This window comes from Crinia signifera, chromosome 4, assembly GCF_055691185.1.
Source record: "Crinia signifera chromosome 4, ASM5569118v1, whole genome shotgun sequence".
In the NCBI taxonomy this organism is placed as follows: domain Eukaryota; kingdom Metazoa; phylum Chordata; class Amphibia; order Anura; family Myobatrachidae; genus Crinia; species Crinia signifera.
The window spans coordinates 198,845,085-198,865,630 of NC_139220.1; the positions used below are offsets into that span (position 1 = coordinate 198,845,085).

A 20,546-nucleotide genomic window follows, 5' to 3' on the forward strand; every position below is an offset into this window, starting at 1 on the left:
TGCCAGACACATATGCCGCCACAGTGCCAGATATTCCTCCACAGTGCCAAATACACATATTCCTCCACAGTGCCAGATATGCCCCCAGAGTGCCAGAGGCACATATGCCCCCACAGAGTGCCAGAGGCACATATGCCCCCACAGAGTGCCAGAGGCACATATGCCCCCACAGAGTGCCAGAGGCACATATGCCCCCACAGAGTGCCAGAGGCACATATGCCCCCACAGAGTGCCAGAAGCACAGATGCCCCCACAGAGTGCCAGAGGCACATATGCCCCTACAGAGTGCCAGAAACACATATGCTGCAGGGAGGGGCGCTTACCCACCCACTGGCTGCGGGCCGCACTGGATCAGCTCCTCCAGCCCTCCTGCGCTGGCCACGGCTTCCAGAACACGGCCGCGGCTACAGGAAAATGGCCGCCGGCCTCCTGCACTGAGGACATCCTCAGTGCAGGAGGCCGGCGGCCATTTTCCTGTAGTCGCGGCCGTGTTCTGGAAGCCGCGGCCAGCGCAGGAGGGCTGGAGGAGCTGATCCAGCACGGCCCGCAGCCAGTGGGTGGGTAAGCGGCCTGGGGGGCATATGGCACTCTGCCCCCCGGCCCAGCCCGCCCCTGACCTTGAGGTTTTGGGTTCTAATGGGTTTTGGCAAAACACCTCCTACGTGTTTTGTGTTTGGATTTTTGGGGTTTTGGGTTCTGATTTTTTTGTTAAAAAAGCATAAAAACTGCTAAAATCGCAGAATATTTTTTTTTTCGCTCCTACACTATATTAGCCACAATAACATTCATTTCCACTCATTTCCAGTCTATTCTGAACACCTCACACCTCACAATATTGTTTTTAGGGCAAAAGGTTGCACCGAGGTAGCTGGATAACTATGCTAAGCCACACAAGTGTGCGGCACAAACACGTGGCTCATGTAAGAGTGGCACTGCAGCGGTAGATACGGCAGTACTAGGCACCAGACAGGTAGATACGGCAGTACTAGGCACCAGACAGGTAGATAAGGCAGTACTAGGCACAATACAGGTAGATACGTCAGCAATACTAGTATTGTGCACCAGCAGAATTTATAATAATTAATTTTATTATTAGGTACTGCTTGGCAGTGGTACTCAGTGGCACACGTCAGTACACCAGCAGCATGGAATTATTTTTTACAGACCCACACAGCACAGGTATTATTTTTTAATTAAATGATATATAGCAGCCTAGTATGTAGTTGTACTACTAGGTAGGTACACTTAGGCAGTAACACTGCCAGTGGCAACAGTGGACTGAGTAAATAATACTGGCAACCTCTATTCACAGTATTCAGTGCAGGCAGCACCAGTGGACTATATATAATTCAATTAATTATTAATAATATAGCAGCCTAGTAGGTAGAGAAAATAAACTACTAGGTAGGTAGGCAGTAGCACTGCCAGTGGTCCCCACAAAAGGTAGTTACACACCACCAGTAGCAGACTATTATGAATATGCACCAGCAGAATTTATAATAATTAATTTTATTATTAGGAACTGCTTGGCAGTGGCACTCAGTGGCACACGTCAGTGCACCAGCAGCATGGAATTATTTTTTACAGTCCCACGCAGCACAAGTATTATTTTTAAATTAAATTATTATACAGTATATAGCAGCCTAGTATGTACTAGGTAGGTACACTAGGTAGACAGTAGCACTGCCAGTGGCAACAGTGGACTGAGTAACTAAATAATACTGGCAGATTCAGTGCATGCAGAACCAGTGGACTATATATATAATATAATTAATTATTGATACAATATATATTACAGCACAGCACCAGAGGTAGGCCCCAGCACAGAGGAGACAGTAGTACTACAGGTACAAAGTTAGACTGTCCTCCTTGCTAGGGAGAGCCCACCCTAAGCACAGAGGAGAACAGAGTACACAGCAGCACTGAGGGAGACAGCCCCAGCGAATAAAATAATTACAGCACAGCACACCAGAGGTAGACTGCACAGAGGAGACAGTAGAACTACAAGTACACAGTTAGACTACACAGCAGCACTGAGAGACAGCCCCAGCGAATAAAAAATATTGCGTTCAAGGTCGAGCTCAAGCTCAAGTTTAAGCCCCAGCAGCAGCACCAACACACCCTCTCCCAACCCACTACTAGACTGGAGTGAAGATGGCGGGCGCAGCAGCCACTATTTAAAGCCTTGCGAAATCCGGCGCCGGGAGATGACGTTCTGACCACGCGGACGGACCCGAGTCAGGCGGGAATCTCCGAGCGCTGCTCGGAACCGGGCTCGGAATGATGACGTTCGTGGGGGCTCGGATCTCTGGAATCCGAGTCTGCACATCTCTAATAAATACCTCCCAACTTTTCTGCTAAGGGAGAAGGGACAACATTTTGGGGGGTTGCCTAGCGGGAAGGGGGCATGGCCTACACTCACGATGCTCCTGGGAGGCCACACCCCTGGTTTTGCCACTGTGGGGGCATGGCTAACGGCTCTATGAGCTGCTGGCCATGCCCCCAGCCCATTTGTCTGCAGGAATAGATGCTGTACGCATGCACACAGCATCTATTTATGGGTGACAGGGGGGACTCCCAACTGCCTCCATGGGACTACATGGGAACGTCCCCCAAAAAAAGAGGATGGTCCGGTGAAAAGCAGTACAGTTGTAAGGTATGAGTATATTTCTACAGTAAAAAGTTTATGATGTGAGTAAAAAGAAAATTGAGCAAAAGAGGACGTAAGGGGAAGAACCTTCAAGAAGATAAGAGATAGAATCTGATTGGTTGCTATGAGCAACCTCCCATCTTCAACTTAAGACCTTTATAAAGGGCCTTGATCCTCAAGGCCTTGATAAAGATAGGTTATCCCATTGAAACGCTTCGGCTGGAGAGGAGTTTTGTACTTTGCACCACTGAGGTTGTGACACCGGTACCTATTGTGCGCTTTATGGCCATTATCCACACCCTCAGGTACTGTGACTCCATCTTCCAACTCAGTCAAATTTTTTTTCTTTTTTCTGGTATTATCCGTACTGAAATCGCATCGCATAGGATCGCACAGTGTGTATGGTGCGATGCGATGCAATGCAATGCAATGCAATGTCCATATTAAGTGCACAGGAGTGCTTATACAATGAAATATCGCATTGCATCGGACGGCACCGTAGACAGGGTGCGATCCGATGCGATGCGATGCGATATTTCATTGTATAAGCACCCATGCTATGAGATATGATCTGATGTGCATATTAAGTGCACAACAGTACTTATACAATGAAATATCGCATGTGATCGCACGGCACCATGCAGTGGGTGAGATCCGATATGTCATTGTACAAGCACCCATGCTATGAGATGTGATGGGTGCTTACTATTGAAAGCCATTATTTTGCATCACCGCCACTATCCACACAACCCCGAAGCATGGCGAGCGGCGGCGGAACGCGTCCTCCGACCTTTTCATACTCCCCTCAGCATGGAGTTGATTTTATAAAGTGTGGCAAGCTCAGCGAGCCCAAAGCGTGGTGAGCGCAGCGAGCCTTGCGAGGGACAAGGAATACATGTAAAGTAATCCGCACCCCCTTGCGGGGCTCACTACGCTCGCCGCGCTTCTGGTTCGGGGGCTCGCTGCGCTCGCCACACTTTATAAAATCAATTCCACACCGATGTGGATAGTGGGGGTATGAAAGGGTCGGAGGATGCGTTCCGATGCCGCTCGCCACGCTTCGGGGTGGCGTGGATAGTGTTGGTGTTTTAGGAACACATTCATACCTGCAATATCATACATCTGACACAGTAAGGACGACATGTGTTAATGAATAACTGTAATTTACTTAATAAATTAGAATGAAAAAGCATCATGAATTAATCACATTAATTACAATAAATAATGATAATAATAACAATTTATCAACCTAACAACAATAATGACTAAAAATCATAAAAGAAAATATATGAAAAAACAGTCAATCTGCTTTAGGTAGGAGACTAAGGCCCTTATTCTGGTTGGTGCGGCCAGAGCCGCACACGGGGCTCCGGCCGCACAAACCAATCCCCGCCCACCCTACGGATCGCCACGGCCGTCCGTACACGGACGGCTGGCGATCCGCATTAAAATGGTGGAGGCTACGCCTCCACCATGGTGGGAGCTGCCCCCTGCATTCGATGGTCGTCGACCATCGAAGGCAGGTCCGCACGCCGCGGCAGCTCCCGCAAGCTGAGACCACACGGACAATCGTCCGTGTGGTAGCTTGTATGGGGGCTGAAAGCTGACATCCGGCGACGTCAGCTTTCCGCCCCCATGAGTGGCGTCATGCCCTCATTACCATGCATACGCCCCGCGTTTGCATGGGAACGCCCATGAAACGCGGGGCGTACACATAGGGAAATGAGGGCATGAAGCCCCTCACGCCCCTATACGCCCCCTTTGCGGCGGACGAAATACGTCTGCGGCGAAGGGGGCTGCACATGCGCAGATTGACCTCTGCGCATGTGCAGACCAAAAACATCGGCGGTACGGCCGCACGCGGGCCGTACCGTTCCGATCTGAATAAGGGCCTAAGTGCTCGAAGGATGCGGTCAAATGGATTATCACCACCCAAGTCTTTCACCACATAAACTCCTGTAAATATGATTGGAGATGGTGGTGTGCTGTGCCTCTTTGGCACTTATTGCGCCATTTGCATGCGCCCCAAAGTCTCTCCACATTCTGCGTATGACCCCTGTGTCCGGGTCAATGAAGTTAAACCTGTGGTTCATTTGGGCATGCTGATAACCAGCCAGTTGCAACTGTTCTGTGCTGTATGCCCGTCAGCAGTCTGAATAAATAGTTGAGCCTGGCTCAATGTTTTCATTTATAGCCGCCATCAAAGTAGTGGCATCACGTCTGGGCACCATTGTAACGAAATACTGTCCAGTTTCGCGACAAATTCTGCCAAAAATCCACTGCTGTGGTAAAGTGTGGCCGACGTTGCTTTTTCGCTTGACAAACAAGCTTTCATCCACCTCCACAATGTGCCCAGGACCACCGATACGACACTGGGGCTGCGCCATAAGGTCCATGGTGCAAGCCTCTCTCATCCATCGGTTATACAGGACTGCAATTTTTAGGGATATTTCCAGCTGTCGCTCACAATACTCGATGGATGTGAGCTACTGGGCACACGAATATATGAAGCGAATCAAGGTGACGAAGGATAAGCGGCACCCTGAAAACCAGTGGGCCATTCTGAGGCTCACCTTGAGACGACATGCTTTCACATGGCACAGCCATATACATTCCTTAACTGACAGCCGCATAGGGTGCCCATTACTGCAATTCTTCATCAGCGGAAGCAGATCGTGGTGCTGGAAGAACTGGACAGCCTCCTCCTCCATCTGAGGCAAGCTGAACATGTTCACTGTTACAGCAATTTCCAATATTTGTCCAGCATGTCTGAGGGATGCTGCCATTTGTGGCTGTGTGTATATGTGTGTGGCTGTGTGTATATGTATGTGGCTGTGTGTATATGTGTGTGATATGTGTGTGTGCATGTGCCTCTGTGGACGTGTCTGCATTATAGGATTTACGGAACTGGGGGGGGGGGGGGCGGACTGAAGGTCAGTCCCGGGCCCCAAGATTCTTAGTGGCGGCCCTGTTCATACATGTATGCGGTTGAGGATGGGGTCATGTTTACTAACCCTAGATGATTTTTTCATCATGTGGACTGGAGCTGTGAGGCACTGGAATCGTTATAATGCTTCTGGGCGTCCAGTGCATTTCACTTATAACATCAGTCCCCATAGGGGCCATTATTTAGGGGGATATTCAATCTCCGTCGAGCATCTCCCGTGGGGGAGATGCTCGACGGGCCCTATTCAATGCTGTCTTCCCCAACAGCATTAAACAGGGTTTCCTGGCAGAACGAGCCCGACATCTCTAGCTGTCGGGCTCGTTCTGCCGAGAACAGCCGGGAAGTGATGAGCTGCCGGCTGCAGCTCGTCACTTCCCGGCCGCAACTCGCGGCCACGCCCCCTTTTCGCTCCCCGGCAGGCGGGACATTGAATCCCGCCTGCGTGTTCTCGGTCGAGCTGACCGAGAATGGGACTGGGTCACGACGGGCGAGCAAGCTCGCCTGCCATAACCTGAAGATTGAATATCCCCCTAAGATGTACAGGTCAGCTTACGGGTTCTCAGTACGGAAATATATTGCAAGCCTACTGACCGCAATATAGTCTTAAATGCAGTCAGTTTTCATCCAGGCAAACTAAAATTCTCTCTACCCTATTCCCAATTTTTACGGGCTATTCAGGTCTGTTCCAATAGGGACAATGCCATTACACACATTGATTGGATGATTTTATCATTTATTTGAAAGAGGCTATGTTGCCATTCAATTGGATCTGGCTAAAACGAAAGCATTACGGCAGGGGTTCCCAATCTTTTTTGATTCACGGCACCCTAGAGAATCAGAATTTTTTTCACGGCACCCCTAGGTCCCAAAAAAATTAAGTAGATTGGGTTTATATGCGATTCTTAGCGGCAGTTATGTGGTAAAGGGCAGGATTTGCTTCTGTTTGTACACATTCTATGATTGGCAGCCACCAGCACTGGTTTTGCTCATAAATAATTAACCATTAATAATTTGAGTTGGTCCTAGACCACCAACCCAGGGCACCCCTGCATGTGTCCCGAGGCACCCCAGGGAGCCGCGGCACACAGTTTGGGAACCACTGCATTACAGTGTACCTGTAAAGATATATTTTGACAAACTAATATTAAAAACCTTGTCTGATTGCATACCATGGGTCAACCACTATAATACAGCTAGTGGACAGATTAACCACATATACAAGAAATTATGGCCCATAGTCAGCAGTCAGCATAATCTACATGACACAAAGATTGTGCCATGCTATAGTTGTGGGAAGAATATACATGACTGAGGGCCTTATTCAGATCTGAGCTCAGTACAAATTTGTTTGGAAAATGGGCAAAACCATGTGCACTGCAGGAGGCGCAGATGTAACCTGTGCAAAGAGAGTTAAATTTGGGTGGGGTGTGCTGAAACTGAAATCTAAATTGCAGTGTAAAAATAATGCAGCCAGTATTTACCCTGCACAGAAACAAAATAGCTCACACAAATCTAACTCTCTTTGCACAGGTTACATCTGCCCCACCTGCAGTGCACATGGTTTTGCCCATTTTCCAAACAAATTTGTACTGAGCTCAGATCTGAATAAGGCCCTGAGTTATGAAAACAGACATTATGGGAATGAGGTCCGCACATTCTGAAAAAAACATGTTTCTACAACTCAGGAAGGGATGCTTCCGCTGCTTTAACTGCACTGTATGTCGCTCTCTGACAACTGCCAATGATTTCCCACACCCCCATACCGGCATCGATATGTAATAAAACATCGGGTGACTTGTACAACTAAATTCATTATCTATCTGATCACTTGCCCTTGTGGCCTGGGGTACATCAGGAAAACTGATCGTACACTCAGAGAAAGTATGGCGCCACATGAGTCAGCCATACAAGCAGGGTTTGTTAGTGGTCATAGCGCTCAACCAGTATCACGCCACTTCATGCAACATCGGCATAACATATCGATACTGCGATAAATTATCAACAATCATGAACTGGCCAGTAGGGGTGATCGATCATTACGACTCCTACAAAGGGAGGTTAGGTGGATACACAGGTTGGGTACACTGGCCCCTAGGGGATTTAACGAATCCGCCAACCTTCTTTGCTTTCTGTGAGTCTTCTTTATTTTGATTGTCACCATGCGTGCCTTCCTAGTATTCCCCTGCTAGTATTACATATCGATGCCTGACTTGATGTTCATTTTGTTTCTAATATGTATATATTATCCTTTATTACTTATATGTTTTTTGCTAACTGGCTTATGCTGTTTAGCATGCTTATCTTGCAGTTAGAATTTTGCCATGGATGTTTCATTTCCGCATTGTGCCAAATATACACGTTTTTGTTTTTATGGGCTCCCATAGCAACCGGCACATCAGATTCTGACCGGGGCAAGTGGGCGGCTGCACGTGGCGGTGGTGTCATTAAAAGGTACAGCTGTTATTTCACTTGTTATCCTGATGACGATGTGTCAATACATATAAAACATTTCATCATAGACACTGCGCTGTTTGTCTCTTTATTTATCCAAGTGCTGCCGTTCCCCTGCACGTATTGTTGGAACTTGCATAGGGTTTCCTGAATGGCACCGGAGCATTTATAGGAATTGGAAATATTCAACTATTCATATAAACTGATAGAGAGTGCTGAGTTATAACTTCAAAATAGTTGGTGGTTCACATCTTACTGTCATTTAAGTAAAGTTACTATTAAAAAGTTTCCCTAATTCATTTAAATATTCAGCACTATCGCTTTTGAGTCTGCTATATTTAATATATGTTTGTAGGTGTTTTCCAGGACTGCTAGATGTTTCTCAAAATATTAATGTCTCTAAATAGGAATCAACTTCAAAGTAAAAGGGAAATAAAGAAAGATGCCGTCCATTCTGGTGGGGGTAGGTGGTTATCACCAGATGATAAACTGAAACCTGTCTGTTTGTACAACCTCTCAGTCCCTGTCCTAGCTGTCACTTATTCTACTTGGCAAATATTTGCTATAGATCAGAACAAAGTTTATTATGATAGATTCAGAAAAAAAGAAGAGTTATAAACTCCAAATCACGGTAGGGTTTGCCTCATTTGAAGAACATTTTGTCACTGGAGGCCAGAGTTCCCTTCTGGCTGTGACGCAGGAATAATGAGACATTTATTTTATCTCCTGCTGTTACTCTTCTCTGCTGAAATAAGAGGATTTGATGTGTTCATAGAGGAGTACCCAGATTCTGTTGTGAGTATTTCATACAGACTATTCTAGAAATGTTAAAGACAAAAACAAACCTATATATGAAATAGTATACGCTTCAGTCCATTTCCTAAATTAGCACCTGTTGCCCTTTGATGCTGTGACACTGGTTTCCCTAATTAAAAGCATATTTTATTGTTATTTATTCTGTTATTATCAATATTATCACCATTTTTAATTGCCCAAATTACACTTAGGGGGTCTATTCAGTGATAGATTTAACCCTGTGGAGGCCTCTAGACAGACAAACTCTGGCCATCCCCCACTCCCAAATTATCTCCTAATGTGTTTTCAATTTTGACAACCAACAGTCTACGATCTGGAAACTGTAATGTGAATCTGATGTGTATGTTTTTTGCGCATTTAGTCGTTTTCTTTTCTTTGATTTAATTTTTCTATTTTTTTGGAAACAATTTAAGAAAGCTTGATTGTAATTTTCTTTCAAGGTCAAATCAATATTATTTTTGATCCGTTGACCCCTAAAAGGCATGGGCCCCATACTGATTTATACTCTGCCTATTTTGTAATTTGAGACTGGGTCTAATTGCTAAGCCTTGGTAGGAGATAAAGTGGAGATAGATAGATATATAGGGTGAGATTTAATAGGATGAGAGATTCAGAAAGTGAGAGATTTGGTGAGAAATCTCCAGTTTTTTTAAAGTGGCAATCATTTACACTGCAAAATCTAACTGGTTTTGCAGTGTAAATGATTGCCGCTTTAAAAAAAACTGGAGATTTCTCACCAAATCTTTCACTTTCTGAATCTCTCATCCTATTAAATCTCACTCATAATCTATAGCAGTAGGAATCAACCAGCTCATAACTGTAATTTACAAAAAAGCAGCCTGTAACATAAGCTATGAGCTGATTGGCTGTTTGTTTATCACTCTCCACTTTATCTCTCTCCAAGGCTTAGTAAATATGTACTTCTACTTATGTCTATCTTTGTCGAAGTGACTGGACTATTTGATCTGAGTGACCAGCTAGAAAAAATATTTTCTATAGAGTACAGTAAGCATTACTCTTAGTAGCTAAATCTTTGTAGTATAAAAGGAACTTTTTTACATTATAAATAAAGGTTTTTATGGCTATGTATAGCTAATCTAAAAAGTAAAAGGTGAATTGATTGAAATGTTTTCAAATCTTTATATAGTGGCCTATTACTAGCACTTCATCAAGTGTTTAATAAACACATGTATCTGTGCATATTCCTCTTCAATGAAAGATAGAGTATATGTGTTATGTGATGTAGTGTAACTTCCATAGGCAATGGAGTCACCTGCTTCCAGACTCCAACCCTAAAAGGGCACCTACATGTACAGCAGTACCTGTTTGGTTCACACTGTGATCCAAGTGTGACCACTGCTCTTACAATGGAAGGGTACATTTACTAAGATGAGAGTTCTATTGAAGATTGAATGTTGCCCCTTGGCAACCAATCAGGTTAATCTATTATCTTCTAGAAGATGCTACATAAATAAGATTGGTGTCTGTGGGCAACATCCCATCTTCAATATTTATTATTTATTTATTAAAAGTTTCTTATATAGCGCACACATATTACGCAGCACTTTACAGAGAATATTTGAACATTCACATCAGTCCCTGCCCCAGTGGAGCTTACACATGTACACGCACACACAGACATTCTAGGGTTCATTTTTGTTGGAAGCCAATTAACCTACCAGTATATATTTGGATTGTGGGAGGAAACCAGAGTACCCGGAGTAAACCCACACAAGCACGGGGAGAATATACAAACTCTGCACAGTTAGAACCATGGTGGGGATCGAACCCATGACCTCAGCGCTGTGAGGCAGTAATGCTAACCATTACACCATCCGTGCTGCCCCAATAGAACTCCCATCTTCGAAAATGTACCCCTGAGATGGGAACTGTCAGTGAAAGCTAATTCTGCAGAAGGCTGACTCTCATGAGTCTGACCCTGACCCACCACATAGCTGGAGCCCTGACAATTCACTGCTCTGCTCGGCTGAGCTGCCCCAGTCCACATATATTTTCAATTAGGTCTCCGGCTGGACCACTAGCCAATAGGCACTTGCAGTCCAGCAGCCATCAATGCTGCTTCTGATTGGCTGCTGGACCGCAAGCGCCTACTGGCTAGCAGTCCAGTGGGAGACTTAATAGTGGTGGACAGAGCATCTGAGCTCAGCCGCCAGCTGGGCAGAGCAGGGAGCAGGCGGGGGAGGGAGCAGGGGAGTGGGGGCGCGGGCTGCATGGCTCCGGCGCCGTTTGATGCCTCCGCCAGCTCCGCCCTCCCTACGCCCCTGCTCCTAGTAACACTTATGGAATTAAATTGAATAGAATGAGAGATTCAGAAAGTGGGAGATTTTTTAGGAAATCTCCAGTTTGTTTAAAGCGGCAATCATTTACACTTCACAATCAAACTGGTTTTGCAGTGTAAATGATTGCCACTTTAAAAAAAAAACTTAATTCTCTCACCAAATCTCTCACTTTCTGAATCTCTCATCCTATTAAATTTCCCCCCTGGAGTCAGTAGTTACAAGTGTTCCTAAGAAACTAGGTATAATGAGGCAAAAGTATGCAGCCATTTACGTTTTTAAAATAACGGGTCCCGCTTCTCCTGCATAATGAGGAGAAGCGGGTACCCGTTATGGTCGAATGTATTAACTCCCTTTTCTGATAAGGAGAGCCATTATGCCCAGCTCTCCTTATCGGTGCCCCAGGCAGCCCTGCACATGCGCATTTTAAAGAAAAACTCCTCCCCCCCCCCCCCCCCCCGGTCAGCTCTCTGGCATTAGCAAGATCTCGCTTGCTTTTATCACAAGATCACATGTGCAGCCTAGAGACAGCAGCAGGGCTAACGTTGTCCCTGCAGTGGGGACAGGACAACACTAGCCCTGGGCTGGCAAAGCGAATTACGGGGGGGGGGGGGGGGGATTGTATCTGACAGCCCCGCTGTCCCTTGCGCATGTTAGGTGCACTTTTAGTACATATTAAAAAAGTGTGCACTTAATGCTAGTTCATACATCTGCCCCATTATCTCATGCATGTAATATTATACGGTTATACCGTGTGCTTTGAAATATACATGGGATGTGTGTGTTTTGTTTGTTTCATTTTCTCATTTTAATTCAAATAAGAAAAGTTACATTTTATTGACTACTAAACATATAGGAATGTGCCCCACAGAGGGAGATTACTCTCTATGCTCCATTGGGTCATTCTGCACTCTACATTACACTCCACCATAGGAGCACCTCCACAGCCATATCTGATCTGTAGTATCAGCCTATTTTCATCCATCCATCCGTTTGCTAAAACCCTATCCCTCCTACCACATCACTGAGACATCAATGGGCTATTCAGATGGATCCATTGGCAGCTGGCACAAGTGGGCACCCAACGGAGCAATTCAACCATTGCTCCATTTATGAGTGAGTGCCATGTGGGGGCCATATTTCTGCCTGCAGCCTCTTGAGGTGTCAAGTAAGAATCTGCAAATACTTTCTGGTTTGGTCTCCGGCTGTTTGTGCCTCCTAATCAGTAGTTACTATACACACCTTAACCAGTCCTGATCTAATTGAACAAACAGATAAATTGCCCTTTAATTTTAATTTTGTGAAAACTATTAACGTTCCCTATAATTTGTAAAAAAATGTATTTTTATATATATATATATATATATATATATATATATATATATATATATATATATATATATATATATATATATATGCTGGTTTTTGTTACGAGGGAGAAATGCAACTTGGTTGAAAAGCGGCTAAATAGGCTGTCTGTATATATTATGTATTAGCACTGACATGTCAGGTTACGAACACCCTATAAAGGTGCATTAACACTTGGAGAGTGATAAAGTTGAAAAATTACAGATAATTGGTTGGTAGTTTACCTTTCTCCACTTTATATCTCTCAAAGCACAACTTAGAGAAAATTATACCTGAATACTGGCAATTGAGAAAACTGCAGGATTTTCAAATAAAGATTTTAAAGAAATGCAAATAGTATACAATATACAGGACTTGGCCTAACTATACATAGAAATCAGACTTTATTATATAGGAAAAAACCCTTATTGCAAACCATTTAACATATTGAGTGTAATAGAACATGCCTTTTCTTTTCAGGATTCGGTGGACTTTATTGAAGAATTTGAATCTACCCTTGGTGAAAGAATAAAGGTATGAACCTGTAAATAAAAATGTTTAAAGACTGTTAATTATCTAATCAAATGGTCTGCAAATGTGTAAAAGTGAACAGGTGAGAACAAATAATACATAAAAGGTGTTTATGCGATCTTTCTTTTTTCTCTGCATAAAGATAGCAAACAATAAAAAATATACTATATTAGATACCAATATGAAAAACTGAGAAGGATGGTTTGGGTGCAGGCACATAGGGCCTGATTATCATGGATCACATGTTATGCAGAGCACCACTAGGTAAAATGTGCTGACTTACAGACGACTGTTACTTGATGGCTGAATATAGTGTATTGGATAAAGGAAATCTGGCCATGGCCAATTATCTTCCATGCAGGGCCATAACTTGGTTATGTTAGTGGTGCCTTGCCCATAAAGCATTTGAACTTTGAGCATACTATCTGGCAGCACCACCGTAGGGCAACTAACTACCCCCTGCCTACTCCTGCGGCCACATGCCGTCCTTGGCTGCTGCTGAGGCCCTGGGCCTTATTCTAGTTCACTCTTTCTGACAAAATCTTTCTTAGATGGACAAAACCATGTGCACTGCAGGGGGGCAGATGTTACTTGTGCAGAGAGAATTAGATTCGGGTGGGGTTTTACCTCAAAGTAAGATCTATATTGCAGTGTAAAAATATAACAGCCAGTATTTACCCTGCACAGAAACAAATTAACTCACCCAAATCTAATTCTCTCTGCACATTTTACATCTGCCCCCCTGCAGCGCACATGGTTTGTTCAATCTAAGAAAGATTTTGTCAGAAAGAGTGAACAAGAATAAGGCCTCCTGTGTGGTGTGAGCTCAGCTTTGATGCTGCTGAGAGGCTCAAACCAGGGCTGATGGACATTCGAAACATGTCAGTGAGTGACCCATCAGCCTATCAAAGCTTGCGGACTGGCATCTGCAGTTAGCAATTGTCTGCTAGACAGGATTTGATGGGCAGGAGCCATATTTCAAATGTCCGCCGAACCTGGTGTGAGCCACTCAGCAGCATTGGAGCTGAGCACACACCACACAGGGCCATTGGGGTGAGTGCTCAGCTGCCCTTTCCTCTGCATAGGGCTGCGGCGTGGGGATCACTAATGTGGGCACTCTGTAAGAGGCAATGCTGGGGGCACTGTGTACGTGGCACTACTGAGGACTGTGTGTAATGGGCACTACAGGGGGCATTGTGTAAGGGGCACTACTTTATGAATTAAGTGTATAAGCAGGAGTACTGGGGGGCATTATGTGTAGCATATTGTGTAAGGGACATTAGGTGTGTGACAATATATAATGGCATTACAGTGTGTGGCATAATATGTAACATACATTACAGTGTGCAGCATAATGTGTAAGGGGCATTATGGTGCATGGTATAATGTGTAAATGGCATTACGGTGCGCAATATAATGTGTAATAGGCATTATGGTGTGCGGTATAAGGTGCAATGGAGCTTATGGTGTGCATAATTCTGGCGCTTTATGTCTAAAGGATTCTACCTGGCACAGTGTATGTAAGGAGCTGTACCTGGCGCAATGTTTACAAGTGGCAATACTGTGTGGTGCAATGTGAATTTGTACCATTATGTGGTCATGTCACATAATGGTATTGCAGCATGGTCTACTATGTGTTATCATATTTTCCGTATCAGCAATTAAAACATACTTATATGCTGGGCTGGTACAGAAAAGTTTATGAAAATAATATGGGAGGTTTTAAAAACTCAGTCACAACTGTGCTCAGATAGCCCAATGTGTGTGTTAATGCAATTTTTTTCCAAAGAATACACAATATAGCCAGTGCCCAATGATAAAGTTATTTGAAGTCAAACTTTAAAATAAACAGTACCATTGTCCCAGACAGATACATGACCTTTTATATAAATCCGTCCCAGATATGATGATTTGTGTCCTTATAGTCTTCTTGCTTTCATATAGAACTGATTTCAGATATAAGTAGTTATAAACCATATGTGTTTGAAACAACTCAGAATTAAATAGCTACAATCTTTAACCTAAATAACATAGTACACAGTTGTATTTGATCTGTGTAAATAATGCAGATAAAGCCACTTGCATAATGCTATGTATAGCTGACCTAGAACATATGTCCAATGTTCACAGTCCAATGTATCACTAAAAAGTACATATTTTTTTCAAGTCTCCCCAAAGCATAGTGTATCTAATGCAGACAGTGGATTGTGACTCAAAGGGCATATAAAATGTATGTCCCAAATATATTTTTGAGCTCCTCTGAATGTATGATTTATAGAGATAAAGTCGAGAGAGATAATGTATCAGGAAGTCAGCTCCTGACTGTCTAATACTGTCTGTATTTGTCAAATGACAGTTAGGAGCTAACAGATTGGTAGTTTATCATATTCAATTAATAATAAATAGACCCCTTAACTTGCCTCCACATTATCTCTCTTTTCAAAGTTTAGTCGATAGTCCCTAAGGGCTCTATGTAATAAGGTTTGGAGAGTGATAAAGTGGACATAAATAAAGTGCCAGCCAATCAGCTCCTAAATACCATGTTACAGGCTCTGTATGAAGATGTCAAATCGTTCGGTACTTTATCTACATCCACTTTTTCACTTTTGAAAGCTTAGTACATCTGGTCCATGGTGTCTAATAATATAGACACACTGGCAATTTATTCCATGCCAATATATATATATATATATATATATATATATATATATATATATATATATATATATATATATATATATATATATATATATAGTCCAGATATAGAGTAGCACTCCTCACAATGTATCACGGTCCGGTGCACACCACAACTTGCACAACGCAAGTAAAGATAATATATATACATACTTACACACAGACCGATTAAGGGGGCAATCCGAATGATAAAATAATCACAAGATTCTCATAAGGAAATGTCCACGTTTCAGCACTAATGCACTTTTTCAAGCCAGATACAGTGCATTAAACAGCGCTGAAATTATGTATTTTCCATATGAGAATCCTGTGATTATTTTATTTATTTATAATTTTTTCCTGAAGACGGGTCACTGAACATTAAACCCAAAACATTGAAAATGTTATGTGTGGGATAGCCTTCTTCTTTGAAGTCCGCAGAGTGCCTGCGTAAGGAGGGTCAATACACATATATATCGTGTATACTCGAGAATAAGCCGAGTTTTTCAGCACATTCTTTGTGCTGAAAAATCCCCCATCGACCTATACTTGAGTGAGGGGTCAAATTGCGGGGACACAGGGAGAAGGGGGCTGCCACTGCCGGAAGCTGGTCGTCGCTCCTGCATATGTAAGCGGGAACCCGGCGCAGTGCATATCGAATGAGCAGGTCCCTGTCAGTGCATATCTAATGAGCATGGCTGATTAGATATGCACAGGCAGGGACCATTGCGACTCATACAATATGCACTGCTCTGGGTTTCCCGCTGATTACATATGCAGGAGCCTGTATAGTGATGGGGACAGGCTTCATGCACGGCAGGCACTAGCGGCAGGCTGCTGCTGCTGCTGCTGCTAAGTGTATATTTCGGGGGCAGCGGGCGGGTAGTGGTAGTTAATAAATTATTTAATTCGGACAGCATGAGTACAAAGCAGGGCAGGCAACGTGGGCAGATAAACCTTGTTGCCCTGGTCCTACTTTCTGGGCAGGGGAGCTACATGTTGATGCTGCCAACATCTGTGCCCCTGCTGATGGGGATGGGGCCTGTGTGCCCCTGCTGTTGGAAGAGGCACTGAATGCCCTTGGGATTGAGAGGCTTATACTCGAGTCAATGATTTTTCCCAGGTTTTTGGGGTAAAATTAGGTGCCTCGGCTTATAGTGACTCCTGGACTCACCCGCTGCTTACTGTCGGGGTCCAGGAGCAGCAGCGGCATCCGGTCCCAGCAGCAGCACCGCAGAGGGGTCCCAGCAGCAGCGCCGCAGAGGGGTCCCAGCAGCGGATATGCTGTCATCAGCGGGGGTCCCTGCGGCAGATGGAAATTAGTAGCGGTATTTATTCCGCTGCTAGTTCCCATCTTCCGCAGGGACCCTACTGCTGACGGCATATCCCCTGCTGCTGGGACTCCTCTGCGGCGCTGCTGCTGCTCCCGGATGCCGCTGCTGCTCCTGGACCCCGACAGCAAGCAGCGGGTGAGTCCAGGAGGGGGGGGGGGTGGGTGGGTGGTGGTGGTTTTGGTGGGGGCTGTGTTTTTTTTTGGGGGGGGGGGGAATCGGCACCCCTGCTCTTAGGACTTATCAAAAAAAAAAAAGGCAATGCAGACGGAGTAGTCTCAAGCAACGTTTCGGTGAAAACTACTGTTTTTAAGCTTGAAAACGGTCGTAATACACCGAAACATTGCTGAAACGTTGCTTGAGACTACTCCGTCTGCATTGCCTTTTTATTTTGATAAGTCCTAAGAGTGCCGGTCTGAGTGTGAGGTAGATATTAAGATTAGCCCTGGCTTGGACATGGGTATGACTACAAGTTCTGCGTTACAAAATGTTCTTTTGTACTGTGTAGTCTTTTGGAACAAAAACAATTTGGAGGAAAAAATATCACAGCAAGTAAATACAGAGTGGTTCATTTTAACTCTGATCAATTCTTTTTAGATATCATGGGTGAAATGTAATAGGATGAGACATTCAGAAAGTGAGAGATTTGATAAGAAATCTCCAGTGTTTTTAAAGCGGCAATCATTTACACTGCAAAGTCAAACTGGGTTTGTAGTGTAAATGATTGCTGCTTTAAAAAAAACTGGAGATTTCTTATCAAATCTCTCACTTTCTGAATATCTCGTCCTATTACATTTCACCCAGTGGGTGTTTTTTTTTTCACTAAGTGCTTGTCAGGAAAATTATAGATATATACTTCAGCTATGGAGAAGGTCAAAGAGGTATTAAAATAATCACACATAATATACAAGAGCAGCGGTGTATTACATTGAGCAGGAACAATTTGTCCCTGCATAAACCTTGAAACAACAAGTTTTATATAAACTTTTGTTGTGAATGTTATGTCAGCAAAGTCAATTAGTTAAGAGAAATTACAAACATTCTTTTGAGCTATCTTGCACTGTATAGGTCAGTCAACCCCAGTGGGTGGTATTCAATGCCACCATCCTCTCCATCTAACCCCCTCGCTGGTCACTCACCATATTCTATGTTTCGGGGGAATCCTTCCCCAATGGTGAGGTTCATCGCTAATGCAGCAAGCACTCTTTCTATAGCAGCCCTTCCGTGGCCATTTTGGATTTGGGCAAAGTGCTGCGGTCGCTGCCCACGGCCCAGCCAGCCCAGGGGGGAGCGCGGCCGGCCCGTTTTTGTATGAGTTTTGGGCTGGCCCACTGGGAAATCGCCCGGTTTCCCGGTGGGCCAATCCGCCCCTGGGTACATACATATTTGTTGTTAGCCTAGGTTTTCAATTAGAGGAGAAGAGACATCAGGAATAAATAACGGATGTATCCCAATATTTCTCCAATATTTTTTTTAGGCTATACTATTAGGTAGTCCAGAAAAAAAAAATTCTCACAAAAACACACATATTCAATCGAACTCTGTGATTTTTTTCATGAGAAAAAGTTGTTTTTTTCTGTGAAAATGGGGCAGATTTCGGGGAATATGTTTCGCCTACCTGATTTTTGATAAGCCTATGGAGTGAATCAATTAGCCATAAAAAAAAAACATTTTTACTAATTGAATTCCACCTTTAAAGTACCTTTACATTATTAAAATATTGGTACCATATATACTCGAGTATAAGCCCACTTTTTCAGAACATTTTTTATGCTGAAAAGCCCCCCCCCCCCCCCCCCCCCCCGGCTTATATTTGAGTGAGGGTCCCGCTTGAGTCAATAAGTTTTCCCAGTTTTTTGTTGTGACATTAGGTGCCTCGGCTTATATTCGGGTGGACTTGAGTATATACGGTATTTCATTAAAAAGTGAACCATCTGGCATCCAATCTAAACCGCCGCCGTGAGGCATATTGTGATCTATTCCATGCTGCTTCAGAAGAGTGCTAGATAAAATACTTGCATTAGGCATCTTGTCTATTTAGATTTTGATTTATGCTCATTTATCTAATAATAATATTTATAGACTTGACAGCACTAGATATATATTTGGTTGAAAACATCTATTATGCAGTTCAGCTTTGCTTATATACCTAACCAGGGTAATTGTAATTGGCATCTGGACTTTAGGTTGACCACCAGTATGTTGATCACTATTGGTCGACATGCTTTAGATCAGGCATGTCCAACGTTGTGAAAACTATTGCAAAGCATGCTGGGATGTGTAGTTTCAAAACATCTGGAGGGCCAACGTTGGACATGCCTGCTTTAGATGGATGTGATGAAAATGTTGACATGATAATCTCGACACAGCATATATTTGACATGAGATTTTCACTTATGTGAATGTATACTACAAGTGGGAATGGTAAAGTGTGCTGAGTGCATCAGTCGTGGAGCAAGGAACCTTGGCCAAAGCATGGAGAGTGCAGTGAGCCAGACCAGGGGTTGGGGTACACTTACTAGGGGTCCACGTGCTATAAGATAAAAAGTGACACCTCTAAACAAAAAAACTCATGTCGACCTTTTCACGTGTCAACTATTTTCATGTTGACCTTTTCATTGTGTCTGCCATTTTTCCATGTTGACCTTTTTGGCCGACCTATTAAACCAAACCCATTGTATCTTCTGATAATATATTTAGGTGGGTTTCTTTATTTCTTTTATTCAGATTGTGTTGCTCATTAGTTATATGGTCATTTAAAACGAATCTGTGTTTCTTCTGTTTCAGAGAAGTCTCATATTTGATGGAGATGCAGAGGTATGTGTTTCTGCTGAGTGCACAAGGACAGTGTTAGATAAGCATTAGCACCATGTTCTGTGACTGCGGGGTCAGTGACACTGACCACACACAAGTGAAAACATCTATCCTATCACTCAGTAAGGAGGGCTACTGGGGAAGTGAGGCATTCCAGGTAGACAAAGTCTGCACATAGCTTACGGTATAGTCAAAGCATTTACAAAGTAAAATTGTATTACAGTCACAACAGCAATGTGACAATATGAAACGTTTGACACCATTCAACATACCACATTGGCTTTTAATGATAAATTAATGTAATGAGCTTTAATATTATCACAGAATTTGCCTCATATAAAACAACACAAATATCTAAGAAAATGACCTGTTCGTCCAGGTCCAAATTCGGTTCAGTTCCCGATGGAATATACTCTGCCTAGTAAGCAGGTGTGAATCGGTCCCTAGGTTCTACATTACATGATGTGCTTACTCAGACATACAGGGTATACCTAGAAAATAGAAACGAATGGTAAATACACTACACAATATACACTTACAATAATACAGATGACAGTGCCAGCTTTCTACAGAAAATGTGAACGTTTCTATTGAAGAAAAATCCCAGATTCAGGGCCAAATTCTCTAAGCTTCAAAAGTGATAAAAGGAAGAGTGATAAACAGCCAGCCAATCAGCTCCTGTCTGACAT

At 43.6% G+C, this 20,546-nt stretch overlaps 1 protein-coding gene across 1 annotated transcript in view; it reads left to right on the top strand.

The window, feature by feature from the left end:
- The first annotated feature begins 8,680 nt into the window (after positions 1 to 8,680).
- ITIH2 (inter-alpha-trypsin inhibitor heavy chain 2) overlaps positions 8,681 to 20,546 on the top strand; it is a 56,389-nt gene continuing 44,523 nt past the window's right edge. Inside the window, exons 1-3 of the mRNA XM_083183390.1 lie at positions 8,681 to 8,843; positions 12,989 to 13,042; positions 19,831 to 19,860. Coding sequence (XP_083039516.1) covers positions 8,754 to 8,843; positions 12,989 to 13,042; positions 19,831 to 19,860 — 174 coding nt within the window. The 5' untranslated portion in view covers positions 8,681 to 8,753. The remainder of the gene's footprint in view (positions 8,844 to 12,988; positions 13,043 to 19,830; positions 19,861 to 20,546) is intronic.